This window comes from Oryza brachyantha, chromosome 5 (assembly GCF_000231095.2).
Source record: "Oryza brachyantha chromosome 5, ObraRS2, whole genome shotgun sequence".
NCBI lineage: Eukaryota > Viridiplantae > Streptophyta > Magnoliopsida > Poales > Poaceae > Oryza > Oryza brachyantha.
The window spans coordinates 1,855,950-1,874,790 of NC_023167.2; the positions used below are offsets into that span (position 1 = coordinate 1,855,950).

At 40.1% G+C, this 18,841-nt stretch overlaps 2 protein-coding genes across 2 annotated transcripts; both read right to left on the reverse strand.

The window, feature by feature from the left end:
* Window positions 1-351: 351 nt before the first annotated feature.
* Window positions 352-4,520, reverse strand: LOC102709929 (uncharacterized tRNA/rRNA methyltransferase YsgA). The gene is made up of 4 exons (XM_040524148.1): window positions 4,064-4,520; window positions 3,833-3,937; window positions 3,230-3,356; window positions 352-991 (listed from the first exon to the last, which is right to left on the reverse strand). Exons 1-4 carry the CDS (start codon window positions 4,502-4,504, stop codon window positions 774-776), a joined length of 891 nt encoding a protein of 296 aa, XP_040380082.1. The 5' UTR covers window positions 4,505-4,520; the 3' UTR covers window positions 352-773.
* Window positions 4,521-5,080: 560 nt separating this feature from the next.
* Window positions 5,081-9,660, reverse strand: LOC107304277 (putative E3 ubiquitin-protein ligase RF298). Its single transcript, XM_040524057.1, has 4 exons — window positions 9,536-9,660; window positions 9,253-9,308; window positions 7,070-9,165; window positions 5,081-5,821 (listed from the first exon to the last, which is right to left on the reverse strand). Exons 3-4 carry the CDS (start codon window positions 9,146-9,148, stop codon window positions 5,285-5,287), a joined length of 2,616 nt encoding a protein of 871 aa, XP_040379991.1. The 5' UTR covers window positions 9,149-9,165; window positions 9,253-9,308; window positions 9,536-9,660; the 3' UTR covers window positions 5,081-5,284.
* Between the last annotated feature and the right edge of the window lie 9,181 nt (window positions 9,661-18,841).

The window sequence follows — 18,841 nt, forward strand, 5'->3', positions numbered from 1 at the left end:
TATTTATATTAAAAGACTGAATATTGTGTATATATTAATCTTTATATACATATATATATACATGTATATGGTAAATGAAAATAATTGTCAAAGCTATTATTTGGAGACTGTCTGTGTCAAAAACGATAAGGGTCTCTTCGGTTTGAAGGAATTTTACAGAAATTTTAAAAGAATCGAACTATTTTAAAATTCCTGTAATCCGAAGAGCCCTAAGCATAAATAGAGGGGTAGCAGTAGAACAGTATAATGGCTGGTCTTGCAGCCTTGTGGGATGATATGGATAACAAACGTTAGGTACAGGATAACAAACGTTCATTTTAGGTAAAGGATAACAAACGTTCCCAGGGTCGGTAAGAAAAAACATGACATTTCATGAGTTCATCACAATGGGAGCGAGAAAGTTAAGACGTCACAAGCTGTTTAGAACATAAAATGGATGGGACAGAAATATTTCACAGCAAAATATAACTTGTTTACCCCTGGACCCTGGTTTGAAGGTATTCTCTTAAACATTGCCCCTGATTCCACAAGATTTCTGTTAGAAGGGATGCAGCACTTGCGTTCCTTGCGAAGCCATAAAACTGCAACTGTAACAAAAAAAAACCATGGGTTCTCTGAAATATACTCAATATATGTCTGCGTCCCTTGGCAAAGATAAACCAGAGCCAGATATTGCGCTGCGTGTGGTTTTCTGGTATTGCAAATCTCATCGAAGCATTTTCGCCCTCAACCAATGCAGGGATTGGATTAGCAAATTGAGAGGAGGGGATACTCTAGTCTGAAAGCATCATGCTTAAAACATTTGATTCTTGATGCTCACTACTTCCATTTTCCTCAAATATGTCACAGGCATTTTCTCTTCGCATCTTCCGTTCTTCAATCACTTCTTCAATTGAGTCGTTACAGTAGAGCCCCCTAGATTGGCCCTTTGGTTTGTCAGCTACAACGAATTTATTGCCTTCTCGCCCTCGTTCTGGAAAGCCAGCCCAGACTGTAGGAAGTCATTAGAAAAATCAGCCATGACAATGAAATGCAATTGACCAATGCAAAAAACTGAGCGCAAGCACTCCACACAAATATATTGACTAGAAAATTGTAATAAAGTTCAAACCGGTAAACTTTTCAACAAAAGTATAAGTCAAATATTTCTGCCAGCTGTTATCTTGCAATATCCTGACTATTCAAAGCCTCAGCTTGCTTAAATTTTGAGAGTATTGGCCCCGGCTGGCAATATAAAACAAATAGTAGAGAAACCCAGAAAAGTTTTATTGCACAGAATGTTATTTTACTTTTGAGTGTCAGTACTACAAAGAAATTCCAAATATTGAGCATCACAACAGAGTGTACTGAGCTCACTTCTAGGGCAGAAGGATCTATTACAAACCATGAACTTCTACGTAATGATAAATTGCAAAGGCAAAGCTACATATCAGATGGTCTTTTATCAGTAAACTGCATTTGGACTAGTTTTTATTACCAAAGTTGCATATTGGACCATGCAATAGCAAGCCTTTTCACTTTAGACTGGGTTCTGTTATCAAACTTTGCATATTGGACTAGTAGGCCAATAAATCAGTGACCAAAGACCTTCTATCTCGTCAATCTTCCGTGATCCTGACATGTAGACGGTGCTCAAGCTTGATCATGGGACTAGTACCAGAAGAGGTCAAGCTAGAAAACATCAGAAATGGTGCTACCAACACCAACTGGACTCAACTATTCCCATGGCGGATGGTGTCCCCAAGGTGCTGGCGAGCTCGTTGTCCAGCTTTGCTCCTCTCATGGCCAACAGGCTGAACAGACACATATAGGGGTGGACAAAAAGAAACCGGAAACCAAAGCCCGAACAAATCAACACAGAACTGAGCCAAACTAGTGGTTTTTCCGGTTTTCTTCATGTTGCTCGGTTTCTATTTTCTTGTGCATCAGTTTTTGGTTTTATATTCAGTTTTTGCACGATGTGAGCTGAACCAACTGAGAAAACCGATCCCCTACTGCGATCGCTGCCCCTTCCGTCCGTCTCCGTGCATGGCAAGGAGCAACTCACACAGATAGCAGGGCCCAACATGGCCCAGCCAGCCCAACAGGTAACCTTCTGTGACTAGGGCCCATGGAGCAACATTGTACAGATGAGGGAGTTCACAAGCAGCGTCTGGGCACTAGAGATTGAGGGCCACGCATAATCTCCAGTAAAAACTGCACCAGAAAAAACCAAACCGACTTTTCAGTTTTAATTTTGCTAACACAATCCTTTGGTTGCCAGTTTTGAGGAACCAATCCTCTAGAGAACTGAAAAAACCGAACGCCCACCTCTAGACGCATACGTATGTCAAGCTCGATGGCAGCAGAGGGCTAGAGGCTCTATGTGCAAGCAGTATTAGACACCATGCTAGAGCGAGCAGCATGCATAGACCTTCCACTTTAATTTTTCTGTCGACGAAGAGCTAGCAAGCAGAGCACAACATGTGGATGGGAAATTGGCAATGGAGCTTGCGCCTTGATATTCCCTGGTCATGTCAAGCTGATTGGTTTTGCCATGGCAGACATGGTTCTTGGAGAGGAGAGTTGGAGAAGAAGAACAGGATCTAAGGGAAACATGCTGTAAACATATCTAGTCCAAAGTGAAACCATAGGCTTAATCCTAGTCCAAACCACAACATTGTAAAAAGAGGTAGTTCAATGTGCAATTTACTCTCTCTTTTAAATTAACAACTCAAGTTCAAATAATTGACACAGGAAGCAAGTCTAACTGTATGTTAAAGACAAAAAATGAATATATCAAGAAAGGATCTATTTTCTCAAATTCTTTGACTTAAAATCAAAAGGACGAAGTGTCACTGAAATGTTCTGGTATATAAAAAAATATGATACAAGGGGAACATCTTTATAGACCATGACTTAGATGCAAACATGTAGGCCAAATTTGATCTAAGCACCAAATATATTCCTATAAAGAAGATTTGAACTAGACATACATAACGTGCCTTTCTGTTACTGTATCGCAATTATATTCCAAGAACATGTTTGGCAGAGGGAGAACGATGTTTGAGAAAGGAACATGGAAACATGATAGACTAAAGTTCTATAAAAAAGTCAAATTAAAAGGCAGCAAAGGAAAATCAATGTGCGTATTTAATACTTTACAAATGTGTGTATTTGATACTTTACAATCTTTGGTATCTTGTTCAGCTAATAACTTGATATATATTGCATCAATTGAAAACATTACCTCCAAAGTGATGGAGAACAATCGACGCTGCAACTGTAACATTCAATGATGCAGTCCCACCACCGTACTGAGGAATGTAGACAAAAAAGTCACAGATCGCACACTCCTTTTCCGAGAGTCCTGTACCCTACTAAATGCAATACAAGGTTGGAAATTAGAATAAAAATTGCTCGTTATGCTTTGTTATTAAAAGGATCTACATCTAATAGGCGGCTTTCCTCGTCAGGCGATTATAGTAGTTTTAGTAAGCATTATGACAGCCATAAAACGCATTGGAGCTGATACCCATCAGGATTCAAAGGGACCATAGGAAGCTAAATTGCAACATAATATGGATGTGCAAAATGAAGAAAGAGTCATCAAGAATTCAAATAACACCTTTTTCTTAACATGTTCATGATATCCATAGAATTCTGAAACAGACACAAGTGCCAACAGAAATCATGTGATGCAGATCAGCCATTTATAATAAGCCCATTTAGTTTCCTTCTCCAAAATTGCAGTTCGCTGAAGCTAAACAAACATAGCAAGCATGCGAGCGAAGCTGTCATCCATGCCGAAATACTCAAAACTAACGAGGAATCATGGGGAATCCAACCCCACCTCATTGCCAAAGAGGAAGGCGGTGCTCCGGCGGAATGGATGCGCCGTCACCGGCAGCGCGTCGTGGGTGATCTCCACGCCGCAGATGTCACACCCCCTCTCGTCCTGCACACGCAAACACAAAAACCGGCGGGCGGATGAGTATCGAGGCAGCAAGGAAGCAGATGGGGGGAGGGGGGGGGGGCTAGGGTTTAAGGAGGCGGGAGGGAGGGAGGGAGGGAGGTGCTTTGCCTTGAGGTAGGCGCGGGCGAGGGGGAGGGAGGCGAAGTGGCGGAAGCGGAGGTGGGAGGTGGCGCCGTGGCTGCCGAAGGCGCTGACGTCGCGGCGGCCGACGACCACCACCTCCGCCACCCCGAACGCCGTCGCGCTCCGCGCCAGCGTCCCAACGTTGTGCCGCTTCGCCACGTTGTGCACCACCACCACGCTCTCCGCCGCCGCCGCCGCCATGGCCGCCGTCGAACACTGCAGCCGCGTCTCTCTCTCCCTCTCTCTCTCTCTCTCTCTCTTCCCCTTTCGGACTCGTGCGCCGTCTCGCCGACATGTGGGGCCCACTGGGGTGAGACAGTGAGTCCATCGGTGCACCGTACACCGCGTGCACGTAATGGTGAGGCTCCATCCTCTCCGTGGACCAAGATCTGTGCTGAGTCGACTCGTACTTTCCCAAGCCAGCATTGCTGTCTCAAAACTCTTTCGATGCAACAACAAACAATGCAATTCACCTTCCCCACACACAAAGTAATCCATGACACAATTGCAATCCACAGTTGTTTTGTATCATTAATTTTGCATAAACACTTCATTTGCTGGATAAATCAGACATAATCCATCTATTGGGGGGGGGTCTTTGAAACTGCGTATATTTCAAAGGATTTTCGTAGGAATTAAACAATTTCATATGAAAATCATATAAAATTTCTACGTTCCAAAAAAAGAGGCCCTTACAGAAATCTGCAAGTTGAAGGACCAGAAAAAAAAAAACTCATGGGAACTAAATGGATACCAAGCTTCTGACATGACAAAGTGTTCTCGGTAAGCATAGCGATTACCTTTTGTGGCTTCACCCAAACTGTAGCAATTGACAAAAGCCAAATACCCACGAACTGAAGCTCAGTTCAGTAAGGATTTCAGGAACAAGAAATGGATAAAATGGAACACATTGTGATGCTCTTACCTGACAAGAACTGATTACCTCATAAAAAGGAGTGTACTCAGCCAAAAACAAATTAGAGTAAAACATGCCGCTGTACATCCATAAAAACCAAAACCCATATCCATTTATCCATTATCTCTGCAGGGTTTGATTGATGTGCCATTCAACCATGTATTATTGTTAAAGTTTAACCACTCTCACCACCACTCATTATTCCATCCAATCTTCCATCGATCCAAGCTGAGCAATCAATCAGAAAAAGAGACAAAACAAAACAAAACAAAATGGTGTATGTATGAAATCTAGAAACCGGCGAGCCGGGCGCATACCCTGCGCTGGATGGGGGTCCGGCACGAAGGGCACTCCTTCATCCCTTGCTTGTCATGGAGGTCATTGCATTTCGCGCAGACCACCTGGTGCGCGCAAGGGAGGAAGACGACGGACATCTCCTCACTCAAGCACATGACGCACTCCCGGTCACGCTGTATGTCGTCAAAATCGAGTTCTTGGGGTACTGCTGCTGCTGCTATATTGGCCAAAATTTGAGCATTGCCCTTCTTTCTCCCTTCAGAAAGACGCAACGCGGTGGTAGTTTTATTGTCTGATACCCACTTGGGAGCACCGACCTTCGACGAGTCCAGGGACACCTTCAGCTGCGAAATCTGCTGCTCAAGGGCTCGGATCTCGCTCTTGTATCTTTGCGTGTCGTTCTCCGCTTTAAGATGCAGAAAATTCTCTTCTGACCTCAACGATGTCTCAATCTGATCTCTCTCTTTCTTCTCTAAGCTTACACGGGCAACTGCCTCAATCTTTCCAGACTCCTCTTGCCTCCATCTTGCCTGGAAGTATTTAAATCAGAGAAAGACCAAAGATATATACAGCTTTAGTGAAGACTGCAAAATGAAGGGATAAATGATATTGCACAGCTACAACAGCAGTAGGAGGGAGGAATTAAAAAGCAACATTACAATATTTACAGAATACAGTCCTAGAACATCAAATAACTAGTACGACATTACCCACAAGATTAACCGTTGTTGAGCTTCTACTTCAGGTACACCATGGTATGTGCAATCAACTCGATATGAATTCATGACTACTGAAAACCATGAAGCTAACGAGAGGTCGATTCGCAAGCAATCAAGTTCCATTTTCATGCACTCAAGACATTTTCTACTCTTGATAACTGCAATAACTCATTTGTCCAGAAAGAAAAAGGTATTTCATGTTTCCTCCTTAAGCAGTAATATGTACCTAGCATCTGAAAGACGGTGAATATAAGGAAGGTCGTCATTGCAAACTGCAGACATGCAGTGAATAAATGGCATCGTTTTTGACATTTGGATTTTGGAAATTACTCAATACCATTATAAAAATGCCATCACATGACATCTTTCTTTAACAGTACCAACATTTGACAAATGGCTAGCTAGCACTTGAGTGAAAGAATAAAATGCAATATCATGTAAAGCTCACAGCTACTTCCTAAAAAAATTGTGTGTAAAACATTGCAATCTATCTATAAAATACTAAACATGCTTAGGGCAGTTATTATTTGCAGAGGTAGTTTACCTACCAATTTATTCTAGCTTTTGGGCGTCCCCAACCCCCTTAGGAGTGAGGACCAAAAACATTTTTTTTAAAAAAAAACATCAAAACAAAAAAAATACAACCATGGCATATACATATTTCTAAGCATACCAAGAGAACAACATCATCTATTAAAGAACAAACTGCATAAATGAAATAATAAAATACATAATGGAAAACATCATAAAACAGACAGTAAGATGCCTTCCATATATTTACAAGCTTTTTCTCAGCGTCAATTTACAGCAGATTCATTCAAAGACATACCCATCTAAAGAGTAAGAGTTAAGCTAACTGTTCATCTATACACGATTGAAGTTAACTATGCTGGTGGTGACATAATTTCTTGCTAAGAATGTTCAGATATTTCAATTCTTACAGAAATCACATGATTAAAGATTGATAATATATAACTGATAGGATTCAACAGTGTAAGCCCCCCTTTAAAAGATTGTAAAGAGGTAAACTGTAAACATAAATGCCAAACCAGTAAATACCTGGATTTGATCCTTCTGCTCTTTAGCATGCTGCAGTCGCTGGTGAACCTGAGAGAGCTTGCTCTTTTGAGTGGCAAGATCCTCTTGTAGTAGGGCTCTTTCGGATTCCCAATGCTGAGACCTTTTAAGACTGTTCTCATCCTTCTTTGAAAGCTCCAAAATATTTGTTGCAGACTCTAGTGCATGCCGCTTTGCAGCTTCCATCTGTATCCTAAGTTGTGCATTCTCAGCTTCACGTCTACGAGCAGAAGATTCTGACTTTTCAAGCTGGGTGTTCGCTCTAGAAATCGCAGACTCCATCTCTAAAAGCTTCTTCCGAGTGCTCTCTTCCAGATTATGCCTCTCTTCTTGGAGACGGTCTGCCTCTTCCTTCTCTTTCCTAAGTGAATGGAGTTCTTCCTTCTCCTTGGCTAGTCGACGAGTGACTTGCATCACCTTCTGCTGAGCCCAGTCTGTCCAGTCCCTCATATGCGCTTGTAACTCTTTCTGTCGCTGGACAAGAATCAAGACCATTTCATCCTTTTTATCTTGAGGGATCCAAACCTTCTGATCCTCATCGTATGACAAGTTAATTTTGCTGCTAGGATCCATACCCTCTGTATTGGCATCATGATTCAAAGATGGAGTAGAACTGTCATTTGAGGATGGCAACGGCAACGACAATGACAGATCTGTGCTAGCAGCTGGTAATGGATTTGAGTTACTAGCCAGCTTGGCATCAAATGATGGAACAGAGGGCAGGGTAGCACCAGTAAAAGAAAGGTCAGGTGGTACTTCTGATCCCTTCATACTCACAGAAAGACCTTTGCCAACTTTTGATGACCCCTTCAAGCTGCTAGTGGTAGAATCTGTAAGTGACCTGCATTTCCTGTCCAGCACTGCACTACCTGAAGAGCTGTGCTTGCCTGACCTAAGAGATCCTTTAGAACCCAATGCCCGGGAACTCTTATCAAAACCCATCAACTTCTGCCGGTGCAAGGAATCCCTCTTAGAGCTCCCCCTCTTACTAGGGAATGGCTTATCATCTTTCACAGGTTGCGTCGCGGCAGCAACAAATGGTTGATCTTCTGAATGATCAGGCACAGGAACCGAGTTTTCTTTTGCCTTAGGATTTGGGATTTCACTCAGCACCTTACCTGAGACAGAAGGTTTACTGCTCGGAACATTCAGGTTTTCTGGTGTTGCAGATGAATCAGCCTTCACAGTATTATAAGAACTGGGTGGCACCGGGGTAAGCTTTCCGCGGAAAGTAACACCAGTCTGTGGGTTAGTAATAGATACCGATAAATCCGAACTCGGATTAGGCTCATAGTTTCCCACAACTGGCTGGGCAATCACTTGAGTATCCACTGCTGGGAGGGAAGCTGGGTTGTAGTCCATGGCACAGGCATTGGCCACATTCATATCCGACATAAGCAAGCAAAACATCACATCACCAGTGGTGTAGAATGGTTGAGCCTGATTGACCAACGCGATCATGCCCCCGAGCACGGCCTGCTCAATCTTCCTCGTGTCTTCTTCGGAGGCGCCCTCACTCAGCATGTCCCCCTCAGTCTTGAGCACCTCGACCGCCGCCTCGCCGAACCCAGCAAGGCTCTCCCTCCAATTGTACTGCGTGGCCGCCCGCAGGACGGCGGCACGCGCGGTGGGCTCGGAGTACCCCATTGCGATGATCAGGCTCACGGCATTGTCGAAGGTGGCGTCCAGGCCCTTGAGAAGGATCTCCTCAAGCAGCGCCTCATTCGGGTCATTCCAATTCACATATCTCTGGCACTCCAACAACTCCGCCGTCGGGTGGATGTCCTTGCAATCACACGAGCCCGGGATGAGGTCGAGGTTGACACCCTCGGCGGCGACCGCGGCGGCGGCGGCGGCGGCCGCCGCCGCTATGGCCGCCTTCTCCGGCGACATGAACTCGAACCCCACGCAGTCCGCCGTCAGTGGGTACTCCAGCCCGAAGGGTCCCAGCTCCGCGGACGGCGGCTCGGCCCGGTACTTGCGCTTGTTCCGGCTGGCCGCCTTCTCCTGCGCCACCGACCCCGACGGCGGCGGCGGCGGCGGCGTCGCGATGGTAGACATCAGGAAAAAGCCGCTGTCTTTCCACCAAAAGCAAACAAATTCTTGAGAAATCACACCCCCGCGCAAATTCCCCCCGACACACGGATTGAGAATTTGGGACAGACCTGGCTCCTCCTTCGTGAGAATCACGAACACAAAAACAGAAAAAGAAAACACGAACCTGAAAAAGAAGAAAAAAAATCAGGTAAACGATATTCTCAGAACCGGGAAGCACCACCGAATCAACAAGAAACAGAAACCAAAAAAAAAAAGAAAAAGAGAGAGAGAAAGAAAACATCCGCCCCCCACATCCCAGGACGAGACTCGCTCGCTCGCTCGTTCTTGATCCGATCGGGCGTGGGCGAGGGGAAAGAAGCGGGGGGCGGGGCGGCGGATCGAGGCGCGTACCGGGGGTCGTGCGGATCGGCGGGGATCGAGGGTGGCGCCCCCCTGGTGATCAGAGAGGGAGTGGAGAAGCGGAGTCGTGGAGGGAGGAGGAGATGGGGGGAGGGAGGGAGGAGGCGCCGGCTGTCTGTCTCTCTTCTCTTCTTCCTTGTGCTTCTATGCCTGAATGCCTCCTGCCTGAAAGAGACGAGAGTTTACCATTGCCGATTTACCACTTACCAGCCCCATTTCTCTCGTCCTGGTTTTTTTCCTCTCTTTTTTTTCTTAAAATTGTCAGCTAGTTGCATTCGTCTTAAAATATAAATATTTTTAAATTATTCAGAAAAGATTAAGATTAAAAAGAAAATAATATAGTGCTCGTTAATAAATGAAGAATGTATAGAGTGTGATTGTCGGTGGGGATAAAATGGATTGAATTTTGAACGAGAAGCGATCGATGAGATAAGTAGTATCGTAAATAGTGTCAAAATATTTATATTTTGATACAAGATTTAAATATCAGAAATACTTACATTTTGTAATAGAGGAAATACATACTAACAATATAATGTCGCGTGTGTTGTGTGCGTCTAAGGTGACGGCTGACGTGGACGGTTGAATTGGTGGCAGTCTACGTGGAGAATTGTTTGAGGTAATATGAAAGATAAGAACCATATGTGTTGTTATATATAAATATATATAATATATATGTGTGTTAAATGCATGATGTCTAGTTCTTTTTACGTTGAATGCAAGTTATGGTGAGTGGTTGTATGGTTTCTTATGATAACGATATTTCTGAGTATGATTTTAGTGATATATGAGCATTAAGTAATTTGTTGTATGAATATGTAACCAAAAAAGGAATTGTCATTTCAGCATAACTACCCATGGATATTAATGGATATTAAGTAATTATTGTGTAAATTAGTGGGAGAACAAAATTACACATAATAGATTGTACAAATATGTATGCATACAATTTGATGAAAGGAAAATGTTCATCCAAGAATAATGCAACACTATGTAATGTATTCACGGTCATTTTATTGTTAGTTATATATTATTGCAGGCATTGCCTATATTCTATAAACCCATGCAAGCATTACAATAAACTCTTACTACATTGAAAAAGTTGTGGAGTTACCCACTCCTATCAAACCTCGGAGAAAAAAAATCAAACCTTACTTTATAGATTATCACCTAACACCAGTAGCACACAACTAGACGGTCTCATCACCATGAACCACCACCATAACGGTGCAAGCAACCATGTCTTCATACTTGCTACCATCATGGCATGAATAGGTGATTCAATATTTTCCTTATTTATTATGTTACTAAATATAGTGAGTAGTAAAAGGCAAGATAATGTTCCATATTTTCACAGCTGTTGTCAATCCAGATTTTAGAAGAAATTTAATATTTTCGTCCGAACAAGCAAGTAATAAATTTATATGATACGATAAGATATCTAATATTTATTATTGACATATATACAAATGTTTTCAATGATCTTATCACCTTCTTTTTTTAGTTTATTGAATTAATTGACTAAACCAAATTCAATATCTTGATTTAAATTGAAATCACTTGATTTTGTTTTTTACCTTTTCATCAAAGAGTTGATAAATAAAAAATAGAGCAAGTATGTCATCTATTTTTAATTGATAATACAAGCAATAAAATCATTCTTATTTTATATCTAATGTATTTACATATGTATTAACTATATAGACGAGACTAAGATGTGAACTTCCACTTAAGTGCATGCCCCTGTAAATTTATTTATTTATTGAAAAAATATGTCCTTTAGTGTTTATTGCCTTTTCATTTAGTAATATGATTTAATCAATAATCCATAATGTTGTGTGATTGCACCATCATGCCTACACAATTACTATGTATTTAATAGTAGTTTGTTCCAAATAGACTCCAAATAATGTCAATACTAAATTAGATATGAAAGTTTCCACCTACAAAAGGTATTGGTTTTATTGAATATGTTTGCTAACAATGAACATAAATTAACTTGACAAATAATAGCTATGTAATACCTATTATAAAGGAAACGACAAATCATGATGATTTACTCTAAAATATGAAGCATCAACATATGCATTTGCAATAGAATGATGCAACTGATAGGAAGATCTGCTATATATAGGATCACAATATCAATTTTTATGTAGTTTAAAACTTTAAAGTCTAGAAAACAGAATATTGAATTGTTAAACCCATTCTATTAAGATAATAGTCAACTATAGATTTTTAGATGAACAAACGTACACAAAATTAAATGAACTCAAGTAATTGATAGTGCTTAGATCCGATAATGCAATGATTGTTAAGTAGGATGATAGGTCACACACACTTGGAGATATTAGATGTGTATGTGATGAGGCAAAAAAACTATATGTATTAGGCTTAAATATCACTTTTTTACTTGTCATACCGACAACATTATTTTTATGGTTTTGAAGTTGATAGATGAAACATAAACTAAGAGCTAAGAGAAGAAACAAACTTTTCCTATATGCATGCATATATTTTACAAAACATAAAATGTATTCCAAAACATATTGGAGACCATGCATATATACTCCCACATATGGTATACATACACACAAATTGTACACCTTTAAGTAAGTTTTTCATCTCAGTGGGCCAATCAACCAATGAGGCACTTTGGATAAGAGATCGATTTTCTTCTCATTGACTCCTTTGTGTACCATATTTCCATCCACCAATTTATGGTGGCAATTCAAAAGGATAAATTTGCTTCAGGGGTCACATGTACTAAGTATTAGTGTATTAAATATGAGATACTCCACAGACACAAAAATACATTAGCTAAAATTTTGCATACAAAATTGTGCGAGGAAAGGTATCCCCAAATATAGGATAAGCAGTTGAGTAGGTAAGGAAACTAACCCTAAGAAAGATAAGAATTACCTAACCCAACTCGAGGGTGTGCTAGACTGATTGATTGTATCCGGTTAGCCTCCCAAGTTCTTCTTGAACAATGGGGCACCTAATGGTATAAAAACGAGTGATTCTATGAGGGGAATGCATCTCAAGACAACAAAAGTCACATCTAGTCAACTCCCGAAGGATTTCCAAGAATTAGTTGTTGACCACCTTCCCAATCTTGCCAAAATATATAGGTGTGTAGATTAAATCAGGGTTTTTGCCATATATTTTAAACTTGGTGTGCCCATTAAGGCAATATACATAAACATGAGTAGGGGTATTGTCCACATTGAGGACTGAACATGTATAAATATCTCTATCTCTTGCTTCTTGGCAACAATTTCGTTTCGATCCTTGTATCAACCTAACCATATATACTCATATACTGTAGCTGGGGTATATTGACAAGTGGCTCGATGAAGATCTAATGGTAGGCTTGGTCATAAATATTCGACCTTCACAACAAGATTTAATCAAATTCTTAGAATTTTGATCACCAATAACTTTTTATATGCTTAAGTTTTTAAATAAAAAAGTTTGCATAAATAAGCGTTATGAAGTACTATTACAATGCCACAGACTTGTTAGATTTACCAAAAAACTAGCAAAATGCACGTACTACATAATGGGGGTAAGAGAGAAATTAAATGACACATTTCAGATATTTTTCCTATCTATAGGAAGAAGGTGCATGGAGTATACCTTTAGAAAATGGGAAGATTATTGACACTGCTATTAGCATTTATTGATAAAATTATACGATTGTCTCTCTTTGTTTGTTTTTATCAATGTAGATCTTTTTCATCCATTGGACTTAAGAATTTATTCATTTTTGTGGTGGCCTTTTGCAACATACCCAGGCTTGGGGATGTAATTGAAACTTTTGTAACCCAATTGCTGGGAATGAGAAATCAATCTTCTGTTATGCACCGTCTCATTTCTTTATTATTCTTGTGTATTTGGAATTGCACAATAGGACATTGCACCTATTAACCCTAAGTTAAAAATTTGAAACAGAAAGATAGGCACAACTAAAAATCTCATAAAAAATCTCAAGTGAATCTAATGAACCTGTAAAACATCACTCAGTGACGGAGCGGATAGTTTCCGTCCGCTCCGAAAAAAATGGATACGGAGGTAGCTTGGAGCGGATATTTTTCGGATAATTCGAATACGGATAATTTTCTTTAGATACAAATACGAATACGGTACGATAGTTTCCGACGGATACGGATATTCTGGCGGATATCCGAAGATTGTAATGAGAGGATATCCGCGAACTCCTAAAATCAGTTCAGCCTGTTTGATTCCAGGTCTGGCCCATCAAGGCATCAACCAATTTACTACAAATTGCTTTTGTGCTATTAGACTATCAGTATTTGTTGAATTCATTATGTGCTATGTGGTGGACTTATGTCACTTATATGTTACTCATGAAACCCATGAAACTAAATGTAACGTGTTTAATCTATGATGGGCCTAAAATGACAACTATCCCGATTAAGTTAGCTCTATATATGTAGTGCTATTTTCTTTATGAATGGTTTGAGTGGTTTGTATGTTTCGAGAAATATTTGTTTTTTTATTCGTGTTCGACTACATCCGATCCTTATTCGTATTCAAGATAATTCATATTTGTTTCCGTATCCGAGATATTCATATCCGTTTCCCTATCGCCTAAAAATATGGAAACAAATACGGTACGTGTATTATCCGTCAGCATTCGCTCCGTTTTCAGCCCTAAATCACTGAATTTTCTCATAATATTATCTTTACTCCTATAAATATTCTCAATGGCGGTGGCTAATGCCAGTGAATCTGCTACCCAGCCCGCCAACTCTTTGATTTTTAAAAGAAAAACAATGACTATAGACCTACATGTTAACCACCTCTACTAATTCTATTTTTTGTAAGAAGAAAAAAATTGTGCAATGAATAGACCCACATGTCAGTAACAAATATATGCACTAATTAAGATATGATAACTATAAAATAATATTAATAACATGCTAATGATTATTTTAAATAAAATACCATTGCTAGTATCATAAAAATGCTCTAACAATTATTTCATCTAGTTAAAGTCCGAGAATCCAACATTATCAGTTTGCCTGTTTGATCTCTTTATAAAATACTGGCCAAAGCAATTCACACATAAAATTTTGAAGTTTAATTGAGACCGAAACCTCCTATAATTACTGGTAACATGGTGCATCTAAATCTACCCGTTTACTGCATAAAATGCCTTCACAAAACCCCCTCTGTGATATACAATCTGCAGAAAACAGAATTATTTACTTATCATTGGAAACTTCCCTAGAGAAATATATTTAGAATTTGACCCCAATCTTCTTGAGTAGACTTAGAACATACAGTAATCTAGGTACAGTAAATACACCAACCCTTGGGACCACCTGTAAGTCACTTACACTATGCTTGCAAAAGGTCAAAGTAGCATAGCTTTAACACTTGGAAAAATTTAAACTCTCTCTAACCATCACACTTACCAGTAGGCCCCGCCGCCCCTGTGGGACCCACCGGTCAGCCTCTCCCCTCCAGCTCGCCTCCGCCCACACCCCTCTCGCCCACCTCGCCGCCGACGCGCTGCCGCGCACGCCAAACGCTTCCTCCGCCCAAATCCACTGAAGCCCATGTCCCTGTCCCTGCCGCCGCCGAGCGGAGCGCCTCCGTCCGCCATCTCCATCAAGCAACCTTCGGTGAGTCTCATCGGAGCCTTTTAGCACCACATTGATCTAGGCTGTAGAGAGAGCATATGCATACACGAAGCCGACCGCCGCCGGCCGCGCTTAACGCGTCGCCGGGGCTAGATCAGGCCACCGCATCCGTGCCCCTTAGTCTATCTAGGCTCGCCGCGCCTCCCTCTACCTTGTTCCTTTTGGTCGCCACGCCTGAAAATCCGCTGCAACGCCGGCGCCGCCGGCCGCGCCAGCCCAGCCAGCACCCCTGCTCCATGTCTATGACAGGTGGCGCCCACCTGCAAGAGAGAGGAGGGGAGAAAAGAAAGTAAAAGGAGAATAAACTAATTTCTGTAAAACTATAAATTCGGTTAGCTTTGGAATTGCATAGGGAATTCATTTAAATTCCAGACTAGGTTAAACCAATTTTGTCAAACTCAAAGATTTATCTATTTTAATCTAATAATTAGAACCTTTCAAACGATAGTTTAAAGGAATTCTTGCTGTTTTAATTTATAGGAGATTCATCCATCTTCAGAAAATTATGAAACTAATTTTGTTAACCCTAGGAAATTATGCCCTTCCTGTTTCTTAAGTTGTTTTATTATACTTTAATATGAAAAGATTTTACTATTTTAGTAAATTAAATGTGAATATAAAACAAGTATTAAACCTATATGAGCCATATCTTTTACTTGGCATTATATATAAAAAATAAGGATAGCTTCAATATAAATCAATCGAGAACAAAATTAACCACTGCATAGATCATTCACAGTGTAGTATCTTGTACTTTTGCTTGTGTATTGAATATAGTTGCATATTATTTGGAATATTAGAGGAGGAGCCCCTAGGAGGTGAAGAGGTGGAAGTAGTTGAACATACTGAAGAAATAGCTGAAGAGAACTACACTCAAGGCAAGAGTCCCACTGCCTTTGATCTCTTCTGATTGTCCCATGATTTTATTTCGTATAAATCTTTGTCTGCCATCGCTTTCAACTATACTGTTTATTTTTCTTACTAGATTAAGGGGGTGTTTAGTTGGTGAAATGAAAATTTTTGTACGTCACATCAAACGTTTGACCGGATGTCAGAAGGGGTTTTCGGCCACGAATGAAAAAACGAATTTCACGACTGACCTAGAAATTGCGAGACGAATCTTTTGAGCCTAATTAATCCGTCATTAACGCATGTGTGTTACTGTAGCACTTATGGCTAATCACGTACTAATTAGGCTCAAAAGATTCGTCTCACGATTTCTCATGTAACTATGTAATTAGTTTTTTTTTATCTATGTTTAATACTCTATTTAGATGTCCAAAGATTTAATATGATGTTTTTGGGTGAAAATTTTTGGGAACTAAACAGCCCCTAATTTGAATGAGGTTAAAGGTAGCTAGAGTGCTAGACCTAGACTTGTATGCTTATCTAAGTATTATTGCCATGCTTTCATTTATAACCTTAGGATGGAATTTAAGGGTATGCTAGATCAAAAGATGGACTATTTACGTGCATAAATGCTTAGACCTGCTTAGAATGCTTGTAAATTAATACATGGCATTTATATCTTTGAGCAAATGGGATCTTGATATTTATGTACAACATATATATGAAATTCAGTTGTGAAACAAAATGAAGTAACCATGGTTTTAGACTTGGGCAAATAAGTGGTACGCATATGGAGACTGGAGTAGTTGCTTACTGATAGGGGGAGTACCTGTCTGAGTCGATTAACGACTGAACTCAGTTTCATGCATAGAGTACAGATACTATTCTGCTATGGCTGTGCATTTGTGGTAGGAATGTGCGTGAATGTTAGTGGCTGACAATAAAATCTTGTGAGGGCGACAGAAAAAAGTTTCAACATATTATGACACAAAAATAAGCAGGGCAAAAAGAACTTCTAGCAGATACAGCAGCCTGCATCTTATGAAAGCTTTAATCTGCTATTTGAGTTGTGTTATGCCATACTTCTCCAGTAGCACAACGATGGCGTTGAGACATATTTGACTTGATATCAGTCAGTGGTCAGCACCAATAGAAACAAATATTGCATACTTTCTGATCCTCATCCCAATCATTATACCCTTTGAGTGCATTACCAGTCAGACTTAAGTGCTTGCATGATCCATCATAACTTGTTATGTTTATCTATAGGGGCCAATTTGACAACATAATCCAAGATTCCAAGTTGCCCATGCACTTACAACTGTCTATTAGTAGTCATTATAAATGTTATGATGAATTGCATTGGCTGCATTCAAGGTTATGCTAGTGCTTGATGTGTGCCATACCCTCTCTACCGAAAGAGAAATAGAACCGAAATTCCATTAAAGATTTATGCACTCTGTTAGTCGAATATGCATTATGGTGTGCTGTCATGAAAGCCAAATTTTTGATTCCAAATTTGGCCTTTGTTTTGATTCCACGTATTGGTAAGGTTTCGTCCAAAGTGTATGCTACTCTGTTTAGTTCACTTTTTGTTGCCAAACTTTACCAAGACCAGGACATTCTTTTATATAGTTTTATGTGAAATTGTGGCCTTCAAACCACATACCATTGCGACATTGAGAAAATTGGCATCCCTGATCAATGGGCAACTCCGTATGATATTCTCACCCTTTTTCTGGACAAGGCTAACATATCTCAATGGTTCATTTTGCTCAAGATTTGTCGAATTCCCATTAAAATCTGAATGGGTGATCCACAGTTTTTCTGTTAAGCTTGGGAATTCCCAGTGTCCATCAAGAAACGTAGCCACATCGAAAGACAAAATTGGTCCTAAGCGCTAGCTGAGTAGGACCGAATACAATAGAACAACTAAGATTTTCATAAGTGATTCATTAGCATAAAGGTGCATTTAGCGTGTCAGAACTCAGAACACTCAATGTATTTTTTGTTGAACTCCATGGCATGGGGTGGGTAGAAAAAGCAAACGGCGTACCCGTAAACAAAAAATAATTTTAAATACTATTTTTACATACATATTCTTAGCATTCTATTCTAATTTTTACGTATAAACATAAATAGAAGTAAAAATATATGAATAAACATAAACAGAAACGCAAAAACGCGGGTGCATGTGTGACCAGTGGGTTCCGTGCTTTGCTTTGCTAGCCATTGATTCTGGCTGCGATCCGTTCTCAAAAATTTTAGAAGAGAGGTCATATTGACGCGTACAGTTATATATTTGAAGTATTAAACATAGTCTAATTACAAAACGAATTTTAGATTCCGTCTGAAAACTGCGAGACGAATCTTTTAAGTTTAATTCGTCATTAGCATATGTTGGTTATTGTAGCACGTATGGCTAATTATGTACTAATTAGGCTCAAAAGATTCGTCTCACGATTTCTCCCATAACTGTGTAATTAGTTTTACTATTTATATATATTTAATGTTTTATTTAGATGTCCAAAGATTCGATGTGATATTTTTGAGAAAAGTTTTTGGGAACTAAAAAGGGCCTCTGTGTTACTACTCGAGAAGACATGGGTTGTCCATTTCCTGCCATAAGTTCCCAAACCTTATAATCCTAGATGCATCGAACATGATAAACTTTGATTGGAAGATCGCGAGTCAATATTCACACTAGAATCACATGAAAGACAAGCTTTTGTCTGATGAAATTGATCTACACTGTTCAAAGGTCCCAGAAACC